The following is a 25,907-nucleotide window of genomic DNA, read 5'->3' on the forward strand; positions in this document are numbered from 1 at the left end:
TCATCGCAGCTTGCTAGCTGCTATCCGAGTGGCTACTCCTTGCTAACATCTCTGTCCTGAAGCAAGCACCAGTTCGCCTGAAACTAGCCTCATGCTCGGTTTATCTCCCGGCTCGCTGAAGAGGTCCATCAGCCAATTTCTTGGGCAATTGGCCTGGACCCTTTTACTGCCTACACGGAGCCCTGCCGATCCATCATGACTGGTCTGCTGACGTAACCGTCCGAGGGGGCTACAACAGACTCTTCCATCGCGACGTCCCCCTAAGGCCCTTCTGCTAGCCTGCTATCCCCAGCCCGCTAGCTGTCTGAATCACCGTGTCTCCAGCTCGCCTAGCTACTCACTGGTCCCTATGATCGCTTGGATTCGCATGCCTCTCCGTAATGTCAATATGCCTTGTCCATAGAGCCTTCAGCCGTGCTCAATATGCCTTAGCTAGCCCTTTTGTTCCACCTCCCACACATGCGGTGACCTCACCTGGTTTAAATGGTGTCTCTAGAGACATAACCTCTCTCATTGTCACTCAATGCCTAGTTTTACTGCCACTGTATTCACATCCTACCATACCCTTGTCTGTACATTATGCCTTGAAACTGTTCTTCCGCGTCCAGAAACCTGCTCCTTTTACTCTCTGTTCCGAACGCACTAGACGGCCAGTTCTTATAGCATTTAGCCGTACCCTTATCCTACACCTCCTCTGGTGTTGTAGAGATGAATCCAGGCCCTGCAGCACCGAGCTCCACTTCCATTCCGCAGGAAGGCCACCAAACATTTGGAAATTTCCAACCCTAACTATAACATTTTCCGACAAGATAGAACTGTCAAAGGGGGCGGAGTTGCAATCTACTGCAGAGATAGCCTGCAGAGTTCTGCCATACTATCCAGATCTGTGCGCAAACAATTCGAGCTTCTACTTTTAAAAATCCACCTTTCCAAAACCAAATCTCTCACCATTGCCGCTTGTTATAGACAGCTTTCAGCCCCCAGTTGTGCCTTGGACATCATTTGTGAATTGATTGCCCCCCATCTATCTTCAGAGCTCCTACTGTTAGGTGACCTAAACTGGGACATGCTTAACACCCCGGCCGTCCTACAATCTAAGCTAGATGCCCTCAATCCCACACAAAGTATCAATGAACCTACCAGGTACAACCCCAAATCCGTAAACACAGGTACCCTCATAAATATAATCCTGACCAACCTGCCCTCTAAATACACCTCTGCTGTCTTCAACCAGGATCTCAGCGTCCGTAATGGGTCCACGGTCAAACGACTACCCCTCATCACTGTCAAACGCTCCCTAAAACACTTCAGCGAGCAGGCCTTTCTAATCGACCTGGCCCGGGTATCCTGGAAGGATATTGTCCTCATTCTGTCAGTAGAGGATGCCTGGTTACTCTTTTAAAAGTACTTTCCTCACCATCTTAAATAAGCATGCCCCGTTAAAAAAATTGTAGAACCAGGAACAGATATAGCCCTTGGTTCACTCCAGACCTGACTGTCCTTGACCAAAACAAAAACATCCTGAATTATCATAGAATATCCCCCGCGATATGCAACTTTTCAGTGAAGTTAGGAACCAACATACACAGGCAGTTAGGAAATAAAAAGCTAGCTTTTTCAAGCAGAAATTTGGAGAATAAGAGCACCTCCTCCCAGCTGCCCACTGCACTGAGACTAGGAAACACTGTCACCGCCGATAAATCCATGATATTTGAGAATTTCAATAAGCCTTTTTCTACAGCTGGCCATGCTTTCCACCTGGCTACCCCGAACCCGGTCAACAGCTCTGCACCACCCACAGCAACTCGCCCAAGCCTCTCCTGTTTCTCCTTCACCCAAATTCAGACAGATGATGTTCTGAAAGAGTTGCAAAATCTGGACCCCGACAAATCAGCTGGCATAGACAATCTAGACCCTCTCTTTCTAAAATGATTGTGCACAATTGTTGAAACCCCTAGTACTAGCCTGTATAGCCTCTCTTTCGTATTGTCTTAGAACCTCAAAGATTAGAAAGCTGCCGCGGTCATCCGGACCCAAACTGTCACAGACTTATATCCATCCTATCCTGTCTTTCTTAGGTCTTCGAAAGCCAAGTTAACAAACAGATCACCGACCATTTTGAGTCCCACCAAAAATTCTCCGCTATGCAATCTGGTTTCTGAGCTGGTCATGGGTGCACCTCAGCCACGCTCAAGGTCCTAAACGATATTATAACCGCCATCGATAAAAGACAATACTGTGCAGCTGTATTCATCGACCTGGCCAAGCCTTTCGACTCTGTCAATCACCACATTCTTATCGGCAGACTCAACAGCCTTGGTTTCTCAAATGACTGCCTCGCCTGGTTCACCAACTACTTCTCAGACAGAGTTCAGTGTGTCAAATCTGAGAGCCTGTTGTCCGGACCTCTGGCAGTCTCTATGGTTGTGCAACAGGGTTCAATTCTCAGGCCGACTCTTTTCTCTGTATACATCAATGATGTCGCTCTTGCTGCTGGTGATTCTCTGATCCACCTCTACGCAGACGACACCATTCTGTATACTTCTGGTCCTTCTTTGGACACTGTGTTAACTTACCTCCAGATGAGCTTCAATGCCATACAACTCTTCTTCTGTGCCCTTCACTGCTCTTAAATGCAAGTAAAACTAAATGCATGCTCTTCAACCGATCGCTGCCAGCCCGTCCGGCATCACTACTCTGGACGGTTCTGACTTTGAATATGTGGACAACTACAAATACCTAGGTGTTTGGTTAGACTGTTAACTCTCCTTACAGACTCACATTAAGCATCTCCAATCCAAAATTAAATCTAGAATCGGCTTCCTATTTCGCAACAAATTATCCTTCACTCATGCTGCCAAACATACCCTCGGAAAACTGACTATCCTACCGATCCTTGACTTCGGCAATGTCATTTACAAAATATTCTCCAACACTCTACTCAGCAAATTGGATGCAGTCTATGACAGTGCCATCCATTTTGTCACCAAAGCCCCGTATACTACCCAGCACTGCGACCTGAATGCTCTCGTTGGCTGGCCCTCGCTTCATATTCGTCGCCAAACCCACTGGCTCCAGGTCATCTATAAGTTCTTGCTAGGTAAAGCCCAGCCTTATTTTAGCTCACTGGTTACCATAGCAGCACCCACCCATAGCACGCGCTCCAGAAGGTATATTTCACTGGTCACCCCCAAAGCCAATTCCTTTTTAGTCGCCTTTCCTTCCAGTTCTCTGCTGCCAATGACTGGAACAAATTGCCAAAATCACTGAAGCCTGCAAGATAGTTTGAGACCAGCCACCCGGACAACTGATGAAACTGAGGAGTTTTTATGTCTGGAATAAAGCCTTTTTGTGGGGAAAAACAAATTGTGATTAGCTGGGCCTGGCTCCCAGGCCCACCCATGGTTGTGCCCCTGCCCAGTTATATGAAATCCATAGATTAGGGCCTAATGAATTTATTTAAATTGACTGATTTCCTTATATGAACTGGAACTCAGTAAATAGTTGAAATTGTTGCATGTTGCATTTATATTTTTGTTCCGTGTAGTAATGAATCCTGTTCCCAAAAGGTTCCCACCTATTATTTTCCTTTTCCTGCCTTTGGATCATTTTCTAACTAGGGGGCAGTATTTTCATTTCATTTTCAACGTTCCCGTTTTAAACAAGATATTTTGTCACAAAAATATGCTTGACTATGCATATGGATAGAAAACACTCTGACGTTTCCAAAACTGCAAAGATATTGTCTGTGAGTGCAACAGAACTGATGTTACTGGCGAAACCCAGATAAAAATCCAATCAGGAAGTGCACATTTTTTAAAACCACCTCATGCCAATGACTCCTTATATGGCTGTGAATGAGCTACGAATGAGCTTACGTTTTCTACGTATTCCCCAAGGTGTCTACAGCATTGTGACGTATTTTTACGCATTTATGTTGAAGAATAGCCGTAAGGGACCACATTTAGCAAGTGGTCACATGGTGGCTCCCGCAGAAAATCTTGCGTAAAGTACCCAAGTAACCATTTTTCCAATCACTTCTTATGATAAACCAATTGCCCCGATGGATATATTATCGAATTGTTATGTGAAAAACACCTTGAGGATTGATTCTAAACAACGTTTGCCATGTTTCTGTCGATATTATGGAGCTAATTTGGAAAAAGGTTTGGTGTTGTAGTGACTGCATTTTCCGGTCGATTTCCCAGCCAAACTTGATAACAAACGGGAGCTATTTCACCTACAAAAATAATCTTTTTGGAAAAAAGGAACATTTGCTATCTAACTGGGAGTCTCCTGAGTGAAAACATCTGAAGTTCTTCAAAGGTAAATTATTTAATTTGATTGCTTTTCTTATTTTGTGATAATGTTGCCTGATGCTAGCAGAGCCTAGCCATAGCATTATGCCATGATAAACTTTCACAAATGCTTGTCTAGCGTTGGCTGTAAAGCATATTTTAAAAATCTGAGATGACAGTGTGATTAACAAAAGGCTAAGCTGTGTCTCAATATATTTCATTTGTGATTTTCATGAATAGGAAGATTTATGTCCGCTGCGTTATGCTAATTCGTTTGAGGCTACGTTACGCACCCTCATGCGGGATGGGTAGTATCAAGAAGTGTGGGCAGAGCTGCAAAGGCATTGCATGCAATAGACTAGTGTCAACATTGTGATAGTTGTCTATTCATCACCAAGCTTTATTAGATGAGTAGATGCTCTTTTTAAGTTTCTTAAAACAGTGATTGCATCCACAATTGTTGTTTTCATAGCATGTTGGGAGTTAATGTAATCCAGTTTTTGTTAGCCTATACAGTCAGATAATTATTTTCAATTCACAGTTCAGACCTGAATGATTATATTGTATTTGCAGATTGATTAGACCTGCTAAAGCATTACTTTTACTCAGTAAAAATGTGGTAGTTGATTTGTTTATTCAACAGCTTTATTTTTTCTGTAGTAGTTAGTTACATTACTTTGATTTTTCCATTTAAACTCCAATTTAAATATGTTGTAGCGGTAAATGCTATGCACCTGCAAAATATTGCAGGTCTTTATTTTCTACATAGATTTATTATATTAATAAACATGTTTATTTCAAAAAGTGTGTTGCCATGATGTTGCACTCCTTTTTCTTTACCTTTATTTATACAGAAAGTACCAATTTAGAACAAGGTCTCTTTTTCAATGGTGCCCTGTGTTACAACAATCCAAAAAGTTTAAAGAGATACAATTGCATACAGAGCAGAAATGATATACATTTGTTGTACAGTTGACGTCGGAAGTGTACATACACTTAGGTTGGAGTCATTAAAACTTGTTTTTCAACCACTCCACAAATTTCTTGTTAAGAAACTATAGTTTTGGCAAGTCGGTTAGGACATCTACTTTGTTTAGGACTAATGTAATTTTTCCAACAATTGTTTACAGACAGATTTCCTCACTTATAACTCACTGTATCACAATTAATTCCAGTTGACTGTGCCTTTAAACAGCTTGGAAAATTCCAGAAAATTACGTCATGGGTTTAGAAGCTTCTGATAGGCTAATTGACATCATTTGAGTCAATTGGAGGTGTACCTGTGGATGTATTTCAATACCTACCTTCAAACTTAGTGCCTCTTTGCTTGGCATCATGGGAAAATTAAAAGAAATCAGCCAAGACCTCAGGAAAAAAATGGTAGACCTCCACAAGTCTGGTTCATCCTTGGGAGCAATTTTCAAATGCCTGAAGGTACGGCGTTCATCTGTACAAACAAAAGTATAAACACCATGGGACCACGCAGCCATCATACCGCTCACGAAGGAGTAGCGTTCTGTCTCCTAGAGATGAATGTACTTTGGTGCAAAAAGTGCACATCAATCCCAGAACAACAGCAAAGGACCTTGTGAAGATGCTGTAGGAAACAGGTACAAAAGTATCTATGTCCACAGTTAAACGAGTCCTATATCGACATAACCTGAAAGGACACTCAGCAAGGAAGATGCCACTGCTCCAAAACCGTCATAAAAAAGCCAAACTACAGTTTGCAACTGCACAGGGGGACAAAAATTGTACTTTTTGGAGAAATGTCCTCTGGTCTGATGAAACAAAAATAGAACTGTTTGGCCATAATGACCATTGTTATGTTGGAGGAAAAAGGGGGAGGCTTGCGAGCCGAAAAAACATCATCCCAACCGGGAAGCATGGGGGTGGCAGCATCATGTTGTGGGGTTGCTTTGCTGCAGGAGGAACTGGTGCACTTCACAAAATAGATAGAATCATGAGGGAGGAAAATTACGTGGATATATTGAAGCAACATCTCAAGGAATCAGACAGGAAGTTAAAGCTTGGTCGCAAATGGGTCTTCCAAATAGACAATGACCCCAAGCATACTTCCAAAGTTGTGGTAAAATGGCTTAAGGACAACAAAGTCAAGATATTGGAGTGGCCATCACAAAGCCCTGACCTCAATCCTATAGACAATTTGAAAAAGTGTGTGCGAGCAAGGAGGCCTACAAACCTGACTCAGTTCCACCAGCTCTGTCAGGAGGAATTGGCCAAAATTCACCCATCTTATTGTGGGAAGCTTGTTATTCTGACATTTCACATTCTTAAAATAAAGTGGTGTTCCTAACTGACCTACAACAGGGATTTTATAAATGTCAGGAATTGTGAAAAACTGAGTTTAAATGTATTTCGCTAAAGTGTATGTAAACTTCTGACTTCAACTGTATATTTATATTTGTTGTCTCATAAAATATGAATTCTATGTAATTGCACACACAATTATTTGATCAATTGCAATTAGTGTAAACCAAAAGTTTCACCTTGACTCGTCTTTAGGATAAGATTTACCATGTGCGGTGAATCACTTTCTACACTTTAAATTCTTAAATGGAGAATATGAACAAACTTGTCTGTTTGTAATTTCAGGGAAGTAATATTGTTAGCAAGGATACAGCTTTGTACATGTTTTACTTCACTTAACGGGCACGCAATGGAAATACATTTGCAACAGAGGACAGGTTAGACCTCCCCGTTTCAGTTTGTTTTGCTTTCTGTTTCGTTCCTAATGAACACAACCTTGTAGATTGATCAGTATGTTGTGTTTGGAGAGACCTTAACCGATGGGACATTAATTATCATTTTGTTCTCACTTTGATTAAAGTCTTTTCGGGTAGCTTTGTGTTCCTTTTCATAGCTTTGCTTGCAGCTTCCTGCGTACTGTGCCCATGATGTTCCCTGAAGGATTGTCCAATGGCAGAAGAACCTTGAAGGAAAAGGCATTGCGTTAACTAGATATTCAACCCACAGTGAGCAACCAGTGGTGATAAAGTTGTTAAATCATAGAAATGCTGCCAACTGTTGTAGTAATAGTTGTAACATCACACTTTTTTCAAAGTTTCCCATATACAATTTAGTGTAAAAAAAGTTTAAAGAGAGGATAAAAAATCGTTTTCTTTTCATCTCTTCCTTAAAGGCAGGTCAAGGAGAAGCATTGACTCGAAGCAACAGGCCATCTGAGTATCTCTCCGGTTGCAACTCACTTCATTGTTATTGGTGAGACCCATTTTCGTCATGTCAATGGTGAAATAATGTTGGTTAGGCATGACTATCTCAATCTCTTCAATCTGAAAAAGACATACACAGTAACACTTAGTGTTTTGAAACAGGGGCCCATATTCTTAAAGCGTCTCTGAGTAGGAGTGCTGATCTAGGTTTCCCCTTTTTGATCATAATGATTGATATTGCTTGGACGGGGAGAATCTGATCCCACATCAGCACTCCTACTCTGAGATTCTTTATTAATAGTTTTATTTATTTGCACCAAGGAAAAACAAGTGATGGACAATACCACTATTTGTTTTTTTAATACTTATGCAGGTGTGGTTGGAAGCCAGATAACAAATAACAAAACCTAATAATTATAAATGAATCGATCAGTAATCACGAAAAAAAACCTCTATTTGTTTAGTTTAAAAGTGTGTATGCATGTGTGCATGTGAGTGTGTGAGTTAGGCTATATACTGTCCCTAAACTAGAGGAAGAGGCAAGATAGGTTTTATCAGCATGCAGTTTGCCAATCTAGCTTCAGTCAGAGTCAGATTAAAGGGACGTTACAAGCCAAAATACAAAATTGACAGTGTTTTCAGACCTCAAAAGTAGCCTAATGTCAAGATGACAGATCCCTCGACAGCAGTTGTGTAGATCTAGCTATATGCCTAAATGAACGGAAAAGGTAAGCCACACATATCTACAAATTACACCGTGCTTATATTTTCCATTCCATTTTTGATTGTGGCATTTTGTTTATGATCTATAAAACAGATGGCCTAGGACATGGATTTCTCTCAACAGAACACTGCTACTTTAAAGGTTTGAAAGACAAACTTTCATTTTGGAGTGGAATGTCCATCATGTTGGACATAAAGTGACTTCTTGTTTATTCTGCATGAACCTACCTCAGGCACCCTATCCAGGACTATGACCTGTGTGTCGTAGAGGGTTTTCTGCACAGAGGGAGAGTACTCTCCACGATCGTATGGGCCAGCAAACTTCTCAATTATTGTCTCCTTGACAGAGTTCCTGCAAAAAGAGTAGAATATTGAATATTTCCCCAAGCTTATCAGTTTGTTCATTATTTCACAAGTTGGAGCCGTGCATGGCCACTCAGTCGTGGGTGAACAGGGAGCACGCACCCTTGTGGGGCCCACGGTGTTGAGGATCAGTGAAGTGGAGGTGCTGTTTCCTACCTTCACCACCTGGGGACGGCCCGTCAGAAAGTCCAGGACCCAGTTGCACAGGGCTGGGTTTAAACCCAGGGCCCCGAGCTTAATGATGAGCTTGGAGGGCACTATGGTGTTGAAGGCTGAGCTATAGTCAATGAACAGCATTCTGACGTAGTTATTCCACTTGTCCAGATGGGACAGGGCAGTGTGGTGGCGATTGCATCGTCTGTGGATCTATTGGGGCGGTAAGCAAATTAAAGTGGGTCTAGGGAGTACAGGAACAATGGTGGACATCTTGGAGACAGTGCGGACAGCAAACTGGGAAAGGGAGAGATTGAATATGTCCGTAAAAACTCCAGCAAGCTAATCTGCGCTTGCTCTGAAAACGTGGCTAGCAGTCTGGGCCGGCAGCCTTGCGAGGGTTAACACGCTTGAATGTGTTACGTCGACCACGGAGAACGAGAGCCCACAGTCCTTGGGAGCCACGTAGGTGCACTGTCTTATCCTCAAAGCGGGTGAAGAAATTAACACGTTTTCTTGTTAAAATCCCCGACTCCAGTTTGCATAAAGTCCCATGTAGTTCCTTGAGGGCTGTAGTGGTATCGACTTGAGGAGGAATAAACACGGCTGTGACTAAAACCGAAGAGAATTCTCTTGGGAGGTAATACGGTCAGCGTTTGGTTGTGAGGTATTCTAGGTTGGGTGAACAAAATAAATTGAGTTTCTGTATGTTATCACAATCACACCATGAATAGTTAGTTAATCATGAAACATACACCACACCCTTTCTTCTTCCCAGAGAGTTCTTTACTCCTGTCTGCACGATGAACTGAGAACCCAGCTGGCTGTAACCCCGGAGCTATGATTCCGTGAAACAGAGTATGTTACAGTCCCTGATGACTTTCTGGGGAGATCCTCAGAGCTACTTTATTGTCCAGAGACTGAACTGAGAACCCAGCTGGCTGTATGGACGGGGACAGTATTTCCGGAGAGTGCTATGATTCCGTGAAACAGAGTATGTTACAGTCCCTGATGACTTTCTGGAAGGAGATCCTCATCCTGAGCTCGTCTACTTTATTGTCCAGAGACTGAACTGAGAACCCAGCTGGCTGTATGGACGGGGACAGTATTTCCCGAGAGTGCTATGATTCCGTGAAACAGAGTATGTTACAGTCCCTGATGACTTTCTGGAAGGAGATCCTCATCCTGAGCTCGTCTACTTTATTGTCCAGAGACTGAACTGAGAACCCAGCTGGCTGTATGGACGGGGACAGTATTTCCCGATAGTGCTATGATTCCGTGAAACAGAGTATGTTACAGTCCCTGATGACTTTCTGGAAGGAGATCCTCATCCTGAGCTCGTCTACTTTATTGTCCAGAGACTGAACTGAGAACCCAGCTGGCTGTATGGACGGGGACAGTATTTCCCGAGAGTGCTATGATTCCGTGAAACAGAGTATGTTACAGTCCCTGATGACTTTCTGGAAGGAGATCCTCATCCTGAGCTCGTCTTGTCATTCCAATCTCCTTTGCTTTATTGTCCAGAGACTGAACTGAGAACCCAGCTGGCTGTATGGACTTCCTGGGGACAGTATTTCCACCACAGATAGTGCTATGATTCCGTGAAACACACCCCGAGGTCAGCGGGGTACAGTCCTCATCTCTCCCAAGGGTTCTATCTATCTTTCTGCCTCCTTTGAATTCCATTTATTCCAGAGACTGAACTGAGAACCCAGGTTCCCTCGGAGCTCAGCTGATGCCTATGGATCACTGTCCTGGGCGAAACAGTCTACCTTTGACTCATTCCTCTCTGCCTATTTCACCTTCCCCCTACTCACAAGGCAGGCAATACGCTATGACCTCATCTTTACTAGATGACTAACCTCACTGCAACTCCCCTCCAAGTCTCCGAGTATCCTTTTCCCTCTCGCTCTCATCCAACACTTCCCACACTGACTCGGATGGTATCGCTCCCAACCTTCGCTCTTCTCCCCCGCTATCCTTTCATCTCTTCCCTCTGATACCTTCTCCAACCTTTCTCCTGACTCTGCCTCCTCAACCCTCCTCTCTTCCCTTTCTGAGACTCTCTATGTTCCCTAGTCGGTCCTCCCCTCCCGCTCCGTGGCTCGATGAGCTCACAGAACAGAGGAGCCGAGCGGAAATGGAGGAAAACCCGCCTCCCTGCGGACCTGGCATCCTTTCACTCCCTCCTCTCTACATTTTCCTCCTCTGAGATGCCTCAACCCTGAAGCTCTCCACCTTCTCCTCCCTTCTGAATGAGAACTTGTCCAGAGAAGGTATGATCCTCGTTTGCTACAGACACCGCTGGTTCTGCCACACTGCCCTACCCTGTGCTCTGACCTCTTTCTCCCCTCTCTCTCCAGATGAAATCTCGCTTCTGGAAGCCCGCTCGACCCTATCCCCTGACCATTTCCGGGGACCTTCTCCCTTACCTCACCTCGCTCATCAACTCATCCCTGACCGCTACTTTATTTCCCACCCCTTCTGAAGAGTGATCCCTCCGATGTTACAGTGAGTGCCCTTGGCCAGCTCTCCCTCTATCTCTCTCAGAATGACCTTCTGGTCAGGTTTCAAGACTAGTCATTCAACTGAGACTGCCTTCTCTGAGACGCTCCGCACTGCTAAAGCTAACTCTCTCTCCTCTGCTCTCATCCTTAGACCTATCGGCTGCCTTCGACACTGTGTCAGATCCTCCTCTCCACCCTCTCCGAGTTGGGCATCTCCGGCGCGGCCCACGCTATTGCGTCCCTACCTGACAGGTCGCTCCTACCAGGTGGCGTGGCGAGAATCTGTCTCCTCGCCACGCGCTTCACCACTGGTGTCCCCCAGGGCTCTGTTCTAGGCCCTCTCCTATTCTCGCTATACACCAAGTCACTTGGCTCTGTCAAACCTCACATGGTCTCTCCTATCATTGCTATGCAGACGACACACAATTAATGATTACAACGTCTCTGCATGTCTGGCACTGTGGATGACGGATCACCACCTCAAGAACCTCGGCAAGATGCTCTTCCTCCCGGGGAAGGACTGCCCGTTCCATGATCTCGCCATCACGGTTGACAACTCCACTGTGTCCTCCTCCCAGAGCGCTCCTTGGCGTGATCCTGGACAACACCCTGTCGTCTTCAACCAACATCATGGCGGTGGCCCGTTCCTGTAGGTTCATGCTCTACAACATCCGCAGAGTACTGCCTCACCCAGGAAGCCGCAGGTCCTGGCACTTGTCATCTCCCGTCTGGATTACTGCAACTCGCTGTTGGCTGGGCTCCCTGCCTGTGCCATTAAACCCCTAGAACGCCGCAGCCCGTAACCTTCCCAAGTTCTCTCACGTCACCCCGCTCCTCCGCTCTCTCCACTGGCTTCCAGTTGAAGCTCGCATCCGCTGACCATGGTGCTTGCCTACGGAGCTGTGAGGGGAACGGCACCGCAGTACCTCCAGGCTCTGATCAGGCCCTAGCAAGGGCACTGCTCATCCTCCTCTGGCCTGCTCGTATTGAGGAAGTTTCCCGCTCAGCCCAGTCAAAACTGTTCGCCTCTGGCCCCCCAATGGTGGAACAAACTCCTCACGAAGGACAAATAATCCAATTCGGGAAAGTTGTATTCCTGGTCGCAATGCTGGTGAGTTACCGCCGCTCTGATATCGAAAAGTTATTTCCGGCTGTATGTAATAACAGCTTAGGAGCTAGAAGCAGAGATGCCATGTCTGTTGACGTCACCTTACAGCTTACTTTTGTTTCAAAGTAGATTTGTTTAAGAGTACCAAGAATCCCTCTGTGTGACCCTGATTTCGCCCACTGCAGTAAAAGGTTAATCGACAGCTTTGTTTCCAACGTGTAAATGATATCTGTTTTACATATCACAGGTGTTAAGTCAAGAGTATTATGGGGCACTATGTACAGTATACAGGTCATTAACTCAGGGAATTACCATGCACTGTCAAAGTTGACATTTTGGACCTTGTTGTAGCGCCACCTGGCGTAGACAGAGGTACAGAAACACCTGTCCTTGGCCTCCTGTAGAGTGGTGAAGCGGTCTCGGAAGAAGCCCTCAAAGCCAGACTGAGTGGTCTTCAGCACCTTCATGTTTTTCACGCCACTGTGAAGAATAGGGCTCTCTGTGGGGGAAAGACAGAACATATGTTGTCTACAAATGTTTTCTTTTCTTTTGGATGCAGATGCAGGATGCAGAGAGAGTTTTAATCAAGCAGAATTCTATCTGATCTCCAAAGTCCACGTCTATAGTCTCAATCAACCACACACAACACAGAGTTACAGTGGTGCAGTACAGCACCGGTTACATTGGTGCCTTCTATTCCCGGATTTAGCTCAATCACCACGGTGCTGCTGCTCTAGAGACTAATTATATCATCGAGGTACTCTTGCCGCCTTGTGGCAAAAAGCGGAACTGCAGTCTTTTCTTTCCTGTTTATTTTTTTTCTGACAACGATGTATTAACTAACATAGAAGTGTGGTCATCAACAGACATTTTAACGTAACATTAGTGGTTTAGTGTTATGGCATCTTATAATGGTGACGAACCCACATTCACTGCTGGGAGGGGGAGGTGTTTCTCATACTCTGATCAAACCCCTGTAAAGCGTGTAGCTGCAGGAGGTTCCCCCATGTTTTGCCCCACAACATTTTTTGGATGAAATCCCTTCATCTAGTGTTAATCCAAACGCCCCTGTAGATGGTCGAGCTGAGCCAGTCACTCAGCTAGCCCGGGAAATAGGGAGCTCCATTAGGGAAGAACTACAGAGTGGCAGGTCCAGTACTTATGAGCCACCAGTAAGTACAGAAAAGATTAGTGATCATCATTCAGAGTCAGTAGGATATGTGGACCTCAGTAAAATTAAGTTCATCATGCAAACAGACATAAAGGAACCTCCACCATATAGAGGAGGTGGTACAGACAAATGGCTCCATTCATGAATGGGAGGAGTTGATGAGAATATACTTGAGGATGAAGGGAGGTCCTGTTGGGGTCAATCAGATGAGATGATTAGTCGATTATCTGGCAAAGCAAGAGACATGATACATTTACCCAATGAGACAACTTCTGATCCTACAGAGAAGCCAGAGATTGTATTTGACATTCTGAAACAGAATTTCAGCGAATTGGCCTATTCATGCATGCCTTTGGCTGATTTTTACAATACTAAACCTGTACCCAGAGAGGCTGTTATAGAATTTTGGGTTCGATTGAACAAGGCCATAGATGTCGCTGACGAGGGCCTTAAGAGACAAGGTAAGAAGATTGACAGCTCCAACTTGTTAGGTTGTTTGTAACATACTGCCCTGACCCCAAACTGGCAGCAGTATTCCAATACAAGTCTGCTGAGAAATGGCCTGCGAGTGAAGTACAGGAGAGAATCTATGAACATGAACGCCGCAGGAAGGCCACTGTGTGTCAATCTACCACTCAAAGCAAGTAACAGTACATCCCCAGATAACTCAGTTTTAAGGCGGGGTCTATGCTGGTGCGTGCAGTGACACTTCTCTCACATCAAGCGCCAAACAAGATGGGCAAACTGCAAGTATGGAGAGACTCATTCACCTGCTTGAACGTACCTTAGAGAAGAGCACACCACCTGTTATGGTTTCACAGACACAGGCCAAGGCACCATCTTTCCCCACCCAGCCCTCCAGGCGTAGGGAATGCAGGGTTTGTGGCTAAACAGACCACTCCACTGTGATGCACTGTAGACATGAGGACCTGTGCCTCTGGTGCTTTTCCCCAGATCGTTGGAAGTCAAATTGTCCAACACAGGGGGAAGGCTATGGTGGTGAGAGACGCCCACCACAGCAGTAACCGTTAAACTGACACGCCCACAGGTGAAGGGGGGAAATGTGGATGTTCAACTGTCTACCCCCAAGAAAGAATCTGATGATCTCGAGAAAACATATGAGATTTTGTGCTCTGATGCGAAAGAAGGAAAGAAAATTGTTATGTTAGGTTCACAAGAGGTTGAGGCTTTTTCCAGATTTGTTTAACACCTTTGAGTCTGTACATGGGAAAGTGCAGCTTAAGGGCTTGACACTGGGTCTATGACCTGTACATTGAGTGAACATGCGGAGGAGAGACTTTTGGAAGCAGGTGCCCTTCCTCAGCATTATCAGACTCCCACAGAGTTAGTGTTAGTGGGGTGTGGGGGGAAGAAGACCTCAACAAAGTGTTTCTATGATTTGGAGATGCAAATCTATGGGATTGATGTTAAAGTGCCCACCCTGGTTGTTCCTGGACAGCGTGATGATCTCATCCTGGGATCGAATGTCATTAAGCATCTATTGCATGAGATGAAAGGCACTGACGAGTACTGGAAGCTCATCAACAACAAGGATGGCCAGACCCACTCACCAGAGGGTGAGAAGTTTCTGCAGATGATGACAAGTGTCACAAGATGGAAGGGACAGCAAGTCGGTGGCAAGATTGGGACAGTGAAGTTCACTCAAGCTGTGACTCTTTCGCCCAAGACTGAACACTTAGTTTGGGGTAAACTTCCTAAAAATGTGGCTTTGTCTCCAGGCAGCACTGTAATAGTCGAGCCTACCAGGTCAAAGGTCATGCCCAGAAACATACTTGTGGGTAGAGTTACTACACCCATGTGGGGAGATGGCTGGGTCCCTTTAAAGGTAGTAAACTGTTCTGACCCTAAGACGTAACATGAAGCTGGCCGATATGTTTACATGCTTGGCTGTTGAGGATGCAACAATCTTTCAGGGCCTTCATGAAGTGAGGAAAACCCCAATGGAACAGAAGCAGGATGACAATGGCTGCCACAATCTGAAACAAAGACTGTCTGATCTAGGATTAGTAGACATTGACATTGATGGATGCCAGGTAGCTGACCAGTGGAAGGAAAAGCTTGTGAATACCATCACAAAATATGAAGACATCTTCTCAAGACATAATCTGGACTGCGGAGAAGCCAGGGGTTATGTTCACCGTATCCACCTGGTTGATGACAGACCCTTCCGGCTACCATACAGAAGAGTTCCACCTGCTCATTACCTGAAGCTGAGGAAGGTATTGACAGATATGGAAGAAGTAGTTCTTATACGCAAGTCAGTTAGTGAGTATGCCTCCCCTTTAGTCATGGTATGGAAGAAAGACGGGAGTCTGAGGTTATGCACTGACTTCAGGTGGATGAATGCACGAACGGTGAAGGACGCTCATCCCCTTCCTCATCAAGCAGATTGCCTCGCAGCCCTTGGTGGCAGTGCATTTTTCAGCACCATGGACTTGACCTCAGGATTTTATAACATTCCAGTTCACGAAGAGGACAAGAAGTACACAGCTTTTACCACACCGATGGGACTTTATGAGTACAATCGCATGCCACAAGGTCTGTGTAACAGCCCAGCCTCTTTCATGAGAATGATGTTGAGTATATTTGGGGACCTAAACTTCTCAAATCTCCTTTGTTACCTAGATGACTTGTTGGTCTTTGCACCCACCGAGGGACAGGCTCTACAGTGACTTGAAGTTGTGTTTAGCTGTCTAAGAGCCAACAATCTCAAAATAGCACCCAAGAAATGCCACTTCCTACGAAGAACAGTGAAATGTGTCAACAGTCTTTAAACATAGTTTCAAGCTTTTATTTTGAAAAATGAGCGAGAAAGATAACATCGCGTCATTGTATGGCCGGGTGCCAGCAGTGTTTTGTATGCGTAACAGAGTTTGGGCAGCCATTGCCTTTCCCTCTCCGACTGAAAAAGACAGTTGCGGTTGATATATTATCAATTCTATATTTTAAAAACAACCTGAGGATTGATTATAAAAAACGTTTGACATGTTTCTGTGGACATTACGGATACTATTTGGAATTTGTCTGCGTTGTCGTGACCGCTCGAGCCTGTGGATTTCTGAACATAACGCGACATACATACAGAGGTATTTTGGATATAGAAATAATCTTTATGGAACAAAGGAACATTTATTGTGTAACTGGGAGTCTCGTGAGTGAAAACATCCAAAGATCATCAAAGGTAAACGATTAATTTGATTGCTTTTCTGATTTTCGTGACCAAGCTACTTGATGCTAGGTGTACATAATGTTTTGTTGAGCGATCGATCAACTTACACAAATGCATGGATTGCTTTCGCTGTAAAGCATATTTTCAAAATCTGACACGACAGGTGGATTAACAAAAGGCTAAGCTTTGTTTTGCTATATGAATATAAATATTTTTAGTAATATTATTTGAATGTGGCGCTATGCAATTCAGTGGTTGTTGATGACAATTATCCCGTTAACGGGATGGCAGCCATAGGAAGTTAACGTACATCATGACAAACCCAAACTGGACGCTTGTGAGAATAGATGGGTTGCCAAGCTGGCACCGTACAACTTCGATTTGAAGCGTATCCCAGGCAGCAAGAATGCAGTAGCAGATGCACTGAGCCGCGACCCCTTCGCAGTGACTGTCCCGCAAAGACTGGTGAGGGAGTCCTACCTAGCACTTCTGAATGAGGCTGTTGGGACACTGAATGATGATGTCCAAGATGCCTTCCGTTGGGCTTCTTATCCTCAGGAGATAACCTCCTTGACCACTGCTGAAGTGAAGGCCATATGTCAGCTCCATATTGACTGGGAATATTCAACGGAGATGCAAGCAATCCAGCTTGGTTCCAACACCCAACGGCTGCTTTCTCCTGGTATTGACACTTTGCCTGAACTCTCGCATGAGGAACTTCGAGATCTTCAGCTGGAAGACTCTGTGACTTCCAAGGTCATCCCTTTCGTCTTCAATAAGAAACGGCCCACCAGACGAGATCAATACAATGTTTCTTCTAAAGTGTTGTTGCTGATGAAACAGTGGGACAGCTTGATTCTAAGAGAGGGAGTTCTGTATCGTGTCATTAAGGAGAGTCACACAAACCGGAGAAAGTTCCAGTATGTATTGCCAGAGGTGTTGAGACTCAAAGCGATGACTGGCATTCACGACCTTGCAGGACATCAAGGCCAAGCTAGTTTTTCTGGCCTGCAATAGAGTGAGACATCAAGGAGTATGTGCGCTGCTGCCAGAGATGCGTTCTAGCAAAGACTCAAGAGCCAGTGGGTAGAGATCAGTTAGAGAACATCAAAACTTGCTCTCCCATGGAGTTGGTGTGTTTGGATTTTTGGACAGCGGAAGACAGTAAGAAGCACTCAGTTGATGGTCTGGTGGTGACTGACCACTTCACTAAACTTGGCCATGCATGGCCATGCAGTAACCAGACAGCCAAGCAATGTCCCTCGGCTACCAGTGGATGTTATGTTCCGCAATGTTTTGGACGACTCCAGTGTTGTGGATTGCAACAAGTATGTCGAGACTCTGATCACTGGGCTGAAGGAAGCTATGAGTGTTGCCCAAAAGCACACTGACAAGCAACAGAGACCACAAGGTCGGGAGTATGACAAGCGGGTTAAAGGCATCAGGTTGTCCATGGGGGATCGTGTCCTCATCGCCAACAAGTGTGAAAGGGGCCGCCGCAAGTTGGCTGACAAGTGGAACCACGAGATTTTCACAGTGACGATGGACTGGACAGGGAAGACATGGAGGACTCTGGGGAGGAAAGTGCATCTCAGCTGGCAGAGGATTCAAGCGATTACCCCGAGCTCTGGACATCGGATGGAAAGTCCGAACCAGAAGAACCTTGTTTGCTTAGATGCACTATGCATCTCGGGCAGCATCTAGCTGTGATATTTGAACTGCCATCCAGTGACCTCTCCAGAGGAGCATTGTGGTTGTTGTATACTAGCTACCTAGCTAGTATTGGCTGGCATTCATGATAGCTAGCTTAATTGGACAAGTATAGATTGTACCTCCCTGTTTTACTCAGTTTCAGAGCATTTTCTTCGGTTTGGTGCCTAATGAATATGAAGTTGCTTTTAGGTTCACCACTCATCATTCAAAGTAAACCTTCATACATTTTTAGCTTCATACAGATTTGATAATAAGTTGTCCATGTGCTAAAGGTAGATCCTGATGGTAAGATATCTTTCACATAGTTGTGTTCTAGTATGTAAAGTGATGTTATTAGCTCACTAGTTCTATGTGATTGAAATAAGGCATTACGTACTGTGACATTTTCATTCAATCTTGAGTATGTCTGTGACAAAATCGACTTTGTGCGTGTTTTGCTCACCATTATGATTCTGTTCGACTTCACAGAAGCGCCAGGATTCAGGGCTGTAGATGAATGCATGTACATGCTCAACACCATTCTGTGCAAGAAAGACGAACCTCATTCATTAAATGCATCACTATTAAATGTCACTTAATCCATGTATACCTTTACAGAGTACACACAGGGCTCACATCCAATAGCGTATCTATATCATAGACGTCATTCCAAACAACTTCCTTTTCCCCTCGAAAAGTGTCCCTGCAGAGCTGAAGGGACTGAAGTGTTGGCGGTATGGGGAAATCGCAACCTATTTCACACCCAATAGACTAAATGTTGATCGCACCCTATTGCTTTCACCTATCTAGACCCTTAAGTTGTATGAGGGCAAGTCCTCAAAGAAAGGCATTGTATTTTGGATTTTGAATCCAGCCTTATTCTACTGTACCTTCTCCAGTCTCCTCCATGGTGCCTCCTCAATCTTCACGTTTACCCTGGTCACATGTTTGAAAGCTGTCAGGAAATGTTTGCAGATGTCCATGGCGAACTGCTCTATGGTCAAAACCTAAACAAAACACAAACTTAGTATCACTGAGGTGTCCTGGATTAAAGTCAATTGGAAAGACATAAATATATGAAATTAGATTTAGCCTATCTTTCCATTTCAAGTGAGACTGATGCATTTTTTTGTTGAATTTACACAACAGAGTACGAGACATGCTAGCATGGTGGAACCTATTAGAAAGATTGGCGTGGCAATCAGGCTGGTTCCAGGTTAGAGAAATGCACTCATCTTGACATTAGACCACCCTGTAGGGGTGTCTAACAAACTGATATTGAAGTGAACTGTATCACTAAGTCATTTTCATTTGCAGTGCTTTTATTCATTCAGCATTCTGCCATCTACTTTTCAGATGATGATAGCTGTCTTCCCAAACCTTTAAACTCTTTCTACGTATCTGGTGTGAGTGCACAACCACGTACTCCCTTCAGCTTAGCCAGTGCATGGACAGTGTTCTTGACAGTGTCAGTAGGGATGATGTCCGAGTTGTCACCGGTCAAGTAGTCCTTGCGGGACTTGAGGGTGAGCTCCACATTAGCCGTCAGCTCAGTGATGTAGTGGTGAGTTCCTTCTCGTCTGATAAACAGCACCTTGACCAGATTCTTGCCATAGCCGGTCCGCACAAACTCCACATTCTACAGAAACGTCAGAACATTGGGGTTGGTTGCACAAAGTGTTGTGACAGTGATAATGATAATGATACATTTAATTGATATACCGCCTACCATCAAAGACTTTTGAAAAAAACATGCAGGACTTGACATTTACCTGTCTATCCACTTGTCCTACAGACAAGGTGACTGAAAATGTTGTGTTGTTTGATACAAGAAACCACTTTACGAAATAAAAATCATTCTTATTACCTTACCATTATTAGAGAGAAACATCCAAATTATGCTACCCCCTGCTTATTGGCTACTTAGCTTATTCAAGACCGTCTCAAAATACAACACTTTAAGACATAAAAAGCTCTTTACCTGATTTGCTTTTCAAAGATGGCTAGAAATGCACACATTTTGTGATACTGTAGGAAGAAACCACTCCCCCATTGTTGACTAGAAATTAGCTATAACTGGGCTAATAACTCAGTAACTAGCAAAGAATATGAATAAATGTGCACGTGGCTACAAAGTGCTATAAACACAGTCCAGTTCAAAGTGAATGGCACGGATCCATATATGGCAATGGCTATTTGCATATAGGCCTACTGCAGCTCTGATTGGTTATGGCGTGCTGGTCTGTGTAGAGTATGGCCTGAGTCGGGCCTGTCATTGCAATAGAATTTTACTCCAATGTGCTCTGCCTACAAGAAAATGTCTTGCATAGTCAGTTTTGCATACTAAGTCGTGCACAGATAATTTTGTTTTGGTTTGTTACATTGAAAGTGGCTAATATTGCATTGATTCAAGCATCATTCCCACAGTAGAGTGAAAGGGGAGAACTGTAGAAATTTGAATGAAGTTCAAGCTCTTGCTTCTTTGTGCTGGCTGATATTTCTTCTGTGTGGCAGTCCAAGGGGAGCTGCACGGCTTAGAGGGAACATTGATTGTAACCTATTGCAGCATATCAACAGTGTTACAATTAACTTTTAAACTGTGTATCTAATGTGTTAAGGTACTATTTCTGCCACATTACTATGAAAATATGTTGGATGCATACTAATCTTTATCTACAATCTGTCTGAAGACCCTATATTCCAAGAGATAAAAACCAATCTGATATTTGTGGCATATCAACATGTTATACTGTATTGTGTTATATTGGGCCGGACAATCAAGAAATGTTATTCCATTACTGTTTGTTTCTAATTCTCAAAGTAAAAACTCTACGGTGACTTTGAAAGCTAAAAACCAGTTTATTCTTCCCAGAGGGTCAATGCAGCTGCATTAGACAAAAACGTATTCACACAAGCACTGATATTTAACCCTTTCTCCTAGGCTGAGTCTCCTCCTCCACATCTGAACAGCCAATGCTGTTGATCGACAGAACCTTAGTGATATCTGTTCTTCCTCACTTCATCTGACCTGACCTCTACCCCCAAAGTGCTCACTCCTCCCCAACTCAAGGCTGTCATGGTGATTGGTACCAGACTGTCTCTTCTCCTCCCAGAGGATCCCTGATATCTAACAATAACATATCCTGACATAATGTAAATACTATACTTTACCCTCTCTCCCTCAGTGACATAACTAATTATATTTCATATTCTCAGAACCCAACACTACTAAATAGTAAATTATAGACTAAGGAAACCGTATAGACCAGGAGTAGGCAACGCTGGTTCTGGAGTGCAGCAGGCACTTCATGCTCTTGATTTAACCGACCTGGAAGACCAGGTGTGTTTAACTTAGGCAATCACTGAACTGATCAATTAACTCAGTTGGTCAGGTGTGGTGCCAAGTTGGAACACAATCCTGCAGTACCTGCAGCACTCCGGGGACAGGGTTGCTTGTATAGACAGTAGAAAGCTATCATAGACAGTAAGAGCTATTTGCACATATTTTCAAATATTTTGGAATGCACCTTTAATACAAATTCCATGAATTATGACAATTATTTAAGGCTTGGTAAAAGTTTAATGGATTTAAGTTTGGGATGAACAAATAGTTTTTTATGTTGAAAGTAACCACCCTATTGCCAGTCAGAGAGAGCGGTTTGGCTCAATGGTCATTGACCCCACACAACAAATACTTAGTATTTATGTCCTGAAGAAATCTAATGAGTCAATGTTAACAAGACAACAAGAATTGCAAACTTGACTTAAGACATACAAACCTAAAAAAAAAAAAGTTCTGTACCTGAGTTGAGGTAGTTGCCATGGTGTCTGTGCCTCCTCCAGTCTCCTGATGCCCTGTAGTGTCCTTGTCTGCAGCAAGAGTGGCATTTGGCTATGATGGAGGATTTTGTAAAGAGGGTGGTCTTACCTGTTGTCATTTTAGCAGTTACGCAAGTAACTGTCAGTCGACAAATGTTGTCATATCTTTCAATTATCAACCTGTAAGCATTTGCCTTAGAAAAATATATGTCTTTGATAAACTGTGGATCACAATTCTGATAGTTCTCAAGATTATGTTGAGAATTATGTCAAAACATTTTTTTACTAGAAAGGGAATGTTTAAATCAGAAACGATACATGCTTACATCAGATATAGTGCCTTCAGAATGTATTCACACCCCTTGACTTTTCCACATTTTGTTCTGTTACAAAGTAGGAGTATTTTTTTTGTCAACGATCTACACAAAATACTCTGTCCATGTAGTGAAAAAATTCTGACATTTGTAAAAAAATAAATATATAATTACAAATAAAACACTAATGTATCTTGATGACATACGTTTTAAGTCTTGTTCACATTGGCAGTTTGAAATGACTCATCCATTTTTTGGGCATATCTGATTAGAATCTGTTCTTTTTCCTGCAGTCTGAGTACCCCAAAAGCATATGCAATCAGATATTTCAAGCCACAGTTGGGTACAAGTATGATTCCTGGCCATGTGACTTGTGTCTGAACGATCAAATCTGATTTATTTGCACAGAAGTGTTTTTTAGACTGTTATTTGGCATATCTTATTTCTCGCTAGCTACTCTGTTGACAATTTGACAAGAACATGTGGTAGCTAACTAGCTCGTTTTGAAAGTTAAATCATCATATCCTTTGAGCCTTTAAAAGTGTTCTTATACTATGATTTTAAACATTCAAAGCAACTGGGAAACGTCCATGTCACCTTAGCTTGCAGCATAACTTCTGAGTGATAGGAAGCTCGAGCACCACCACCAATCAGCCTACACCACTGTGCACACACCCACCATTTCTATAACAACTAGCATAGCCATGTCAGCAATTGACTGTTGTCTGAACACACACAAATCAGATTTTGTAACTTGTAACTTGCTGTTTGGACAGTCAGTAGTCCAAAATTGATTTGAAAAACAAAACTGCGCATTTAGGCCTTCGGTGTGAACAAGGTTTAAGAACTTCTTAATTCTTCAAGCTCTGTCAAATTAGTTGTTGATCATTGCTAGACAACCATGTGCAGGTCTTACCATAGATTTCCAAGAAAATTTCACTTTCTTCTTGGTAAGCAACTCCAGTGTAGATTTGGCCTTGTGTTTCAGGTTATGGTCCTGCTGAAAGGTGAATTCATCTCAGTGTCTGTGGGAAGCATACTGAACCAGGCTTTCCTCTAGGATTTTGCCTGTGCTTAGCTCCATTCTGTTTCTTTTTTTTGTCCAGAAAAACTTCTGTTCTTAATGTGGTCTATTGGATTGGCCCCAAACATAACGCGTTGTAGTCAGGACAAAAGGTTAATTGCTTTAGTGCCTTATTGCAAACAGGACGCATGTTTTGGAATATTTATATTCTGTACAGGCTTTTCACTCTGTCAATTAGGTATTGTGGAGTAACTAGAGTGTTATTGATCCATCTTCAGTTTTATCCTGTCACAGCCATTAAACTCTAACTGTGAACTTCCTGAGCGGTTTCCTTCTTCTCTGCCAATTGAGTCAGGAAGGATGCCTGTATTTTTTTAGTGACTAATCCGAAGTGTAATTAATAACTTCACCCATCTACCAATAGGTGCCCTTATTTGTGATGCATTGGAAAACCTCCCTGGTCTTTGTGGTTGAATCAGTGTTTGAAACTCACTGTTCAACTAAGGGACTTTACAGATACATGTGTGGGGTACAGAGACGAGGTAGTTATTCAAACTGCATTGTTGGTTAAAGGGCTTGTAAGTAAGCATTTCACTGTAAGTATTTGTATTTGGCATATGTGACAAATACAATTGGATTTGATTAAACACTTTTTGCACACAGTGGGATACCATGCAACTAGTACAAAGACATTTCAGCTTTTCATTTTTAATTAATTTGTAAAAAAAAATAATCAAAAACATGATTCCACATGATTCCACTATTATTGGTATTGTGTGTAGGCCAGTGACATATCTCAATTTAATCTATTTTAAATTCTGGTTGTAACAAAATGTGTAAAAAGTTAAGGGGTGTGAATATTTTATGAAGGCAAGGTATATACTGTATGTATAAGCTCTTTAGCCCTTTATTCCAGCATTAAAATCATAGGTTCTAAAGACTCAATGAACTGCACATAACCATACTACATGCACTCAATGTGATTATTTTTAGAATAGTATAACATTCCCCCAAGAATATCATTGAATTAAGCTTGCCACGATGTTGTAAAACATTTTTCTTGAGAAAAATGTAGAGAACATTCTAATATCCACAGAGGTATTCCCTTTCCAGCAGCTTCTTATCCGATCACTTCCCCCGGCTACTTGTAGGGATCCACACTGTCAAGTGACCCCAGTGATAGTGTCAAACTATCGCTGAGCGATTTTATTTAAATAATTTAGTCATTTTTTCCTGTGAGCTCAATGCGCACATTGTGCTGCAGTTTCTCTAAAGATTAATCAATCATGCTCAAACTGTGCAATGTAGTAGGGAGTTGTGGTTTCCAACAGACCATGTTTTACATAGTTCAGCGCAGAAAACGCGATAATTAACTACAATGACTATAATCCATTGCACGGCTACTTGTCCAGTCTGTTTCTTTTATGCCTGCTACATAAGAGACAAGAATGTGCAAGCAGTTGCTTCTAGGTATAGAGCCCCACAGTGGAGGTGCTGTAATACCAATAAAACATAACGGTCAAACAGGGAAATGGTTCCAATCATTTTTTACACCATTCATTTTTCTCATGGGGGATTTTAGAAACACTTAAAATAAGGGCTTTGTTTCATGTACGTTTACCCTGGCGTGACGTTTTGGTAACCATGTAAATCTCTCTTGGACAAGGTGGCTTATCAATATATTCGCGTCAAATCAAATACAGTTTTATTTGTCACATGCACATTGTTAGCTGATGTTAATGCGAGTGTAGCGAAATGCTTGTGCTTCTAGTTCCGACAGTGCAGTAATATCTAACAAGTCTAACAATTGCCCAGCAACTATCTAATACACACAAATCTAAAGGAGTGAAAGAGAATATGTACATAAATAAAATGTATTCATTTAAAATCCTACAATGTGATTTTCTGGATTTTCTTTCCGCATTTTGTCTGTCATAGTTGAAGTGTAACTTTGATGAAAATTACAGGCCTCTCTCATCTTTTTAAGTGGGAGAACTTGCACAATTGGTGGCTGACTAAATACTTTTTTGCCCACCTGTACATGTCATATGAGTAATGTAAGAAATGTAAACATTATTAAAGTGGCATTATTTAGAGTGCATTGTATGAAGTGACTAGTGATCCATTTATTAAAGTGGCCAGTAATTGGGTCTCAATGTAGGCAGCAGCCTCTGTGAGTTAGTGATTGCTGTTTACCTGTCTAATGACCTTGAGATAGAAGCTGTATTTCAGTCTCTCGGTCCCAGCTTTGATGCACCTGTACTGACCTCACTTTCTGGATGGTAGCGGTGTGACCAGGCAGTGGCTCGGGGGGTTGATGTCCTTGATGATCTTGTTGGCATTCCTGTGAC

General features: G+C 43.1%; 1 protein-coding gene across 1 annotated transcript; it reads right to left on the reverse strand.

The window, feature by feature from the left end:
* Positions 1 to 4,913: 4,913 nt before the first annotated feature.
* uox (urate oxidase) lies at positions 4,914 to 22,320 on the reverse strand. Its single transcript, XM_064990548.1, has 8 exons — positions 22,202 to 22,320; positions 19,826 to 20,038; positions 19,290 to 19,406; positions 18,863 to 18,941; positions 12,659 to 12,845; positions 8,444 to 8,567; positions 7,529 to 7,612; positions 4,914 to 7,251 (listed from the first exon to the last, which is right to left on the reverse strand). The coding sequence occupies exons 1-8, from the start codon at positions 22,220 to 22,222 to the stop codon at positions 7,177 to 7,179; spliced, it is 900 nt and encodes a 299-aa protein (XP_064846620.1). The 5' UTR covers positions 22,223 to 22,320; the 3' UTR covers positions 4,914 to 7,176.
* Between the last annotated feature and the right edge of the window lie 3,587 nt (positions 22,321 to 25,907).

This window comes from Oncorhynchus masou, chromosome 16 (assembly GCF_036934945.1).
Source record: "Oncorhynchus masou masou isolate Uvic2021 chromosome 16, UVic_Omas_1.1, whole genome shotgun sequence".
Classification (NCBI taxonomy): Eukaryota; Metazoa; Chordata; class Actinopteri; order Salmoniformes; family Salmonidae; genus Oncorhynchus; species Oncorhynchus masou.

What these genes read in the sequence shown, in the direction of transcription:
- uox (XM_064990548.1), bottom strand. Translation starts at nt 22,222, where the DNA reads ATGGCAACTACCTCAACTCAG. An exon ending in GTCAACTTTGACAGTGCATG is followed by an intron (nt 8,568 to 12,658) that starts GTAATTCCCTGA and finishes CTCTTTTTGCAG; the next exon opens with GAACTCTGTCAAGGAGACAA. An exon ending in GTCTCACCAATAACAATGAA is followed by an intron (nt 7,252 to 7,528) that starts GTGAGTTGCAAC and finishes TTTTCCTTCAAG; the next exon opens with GTTCTTCTGCCATTGGACAA.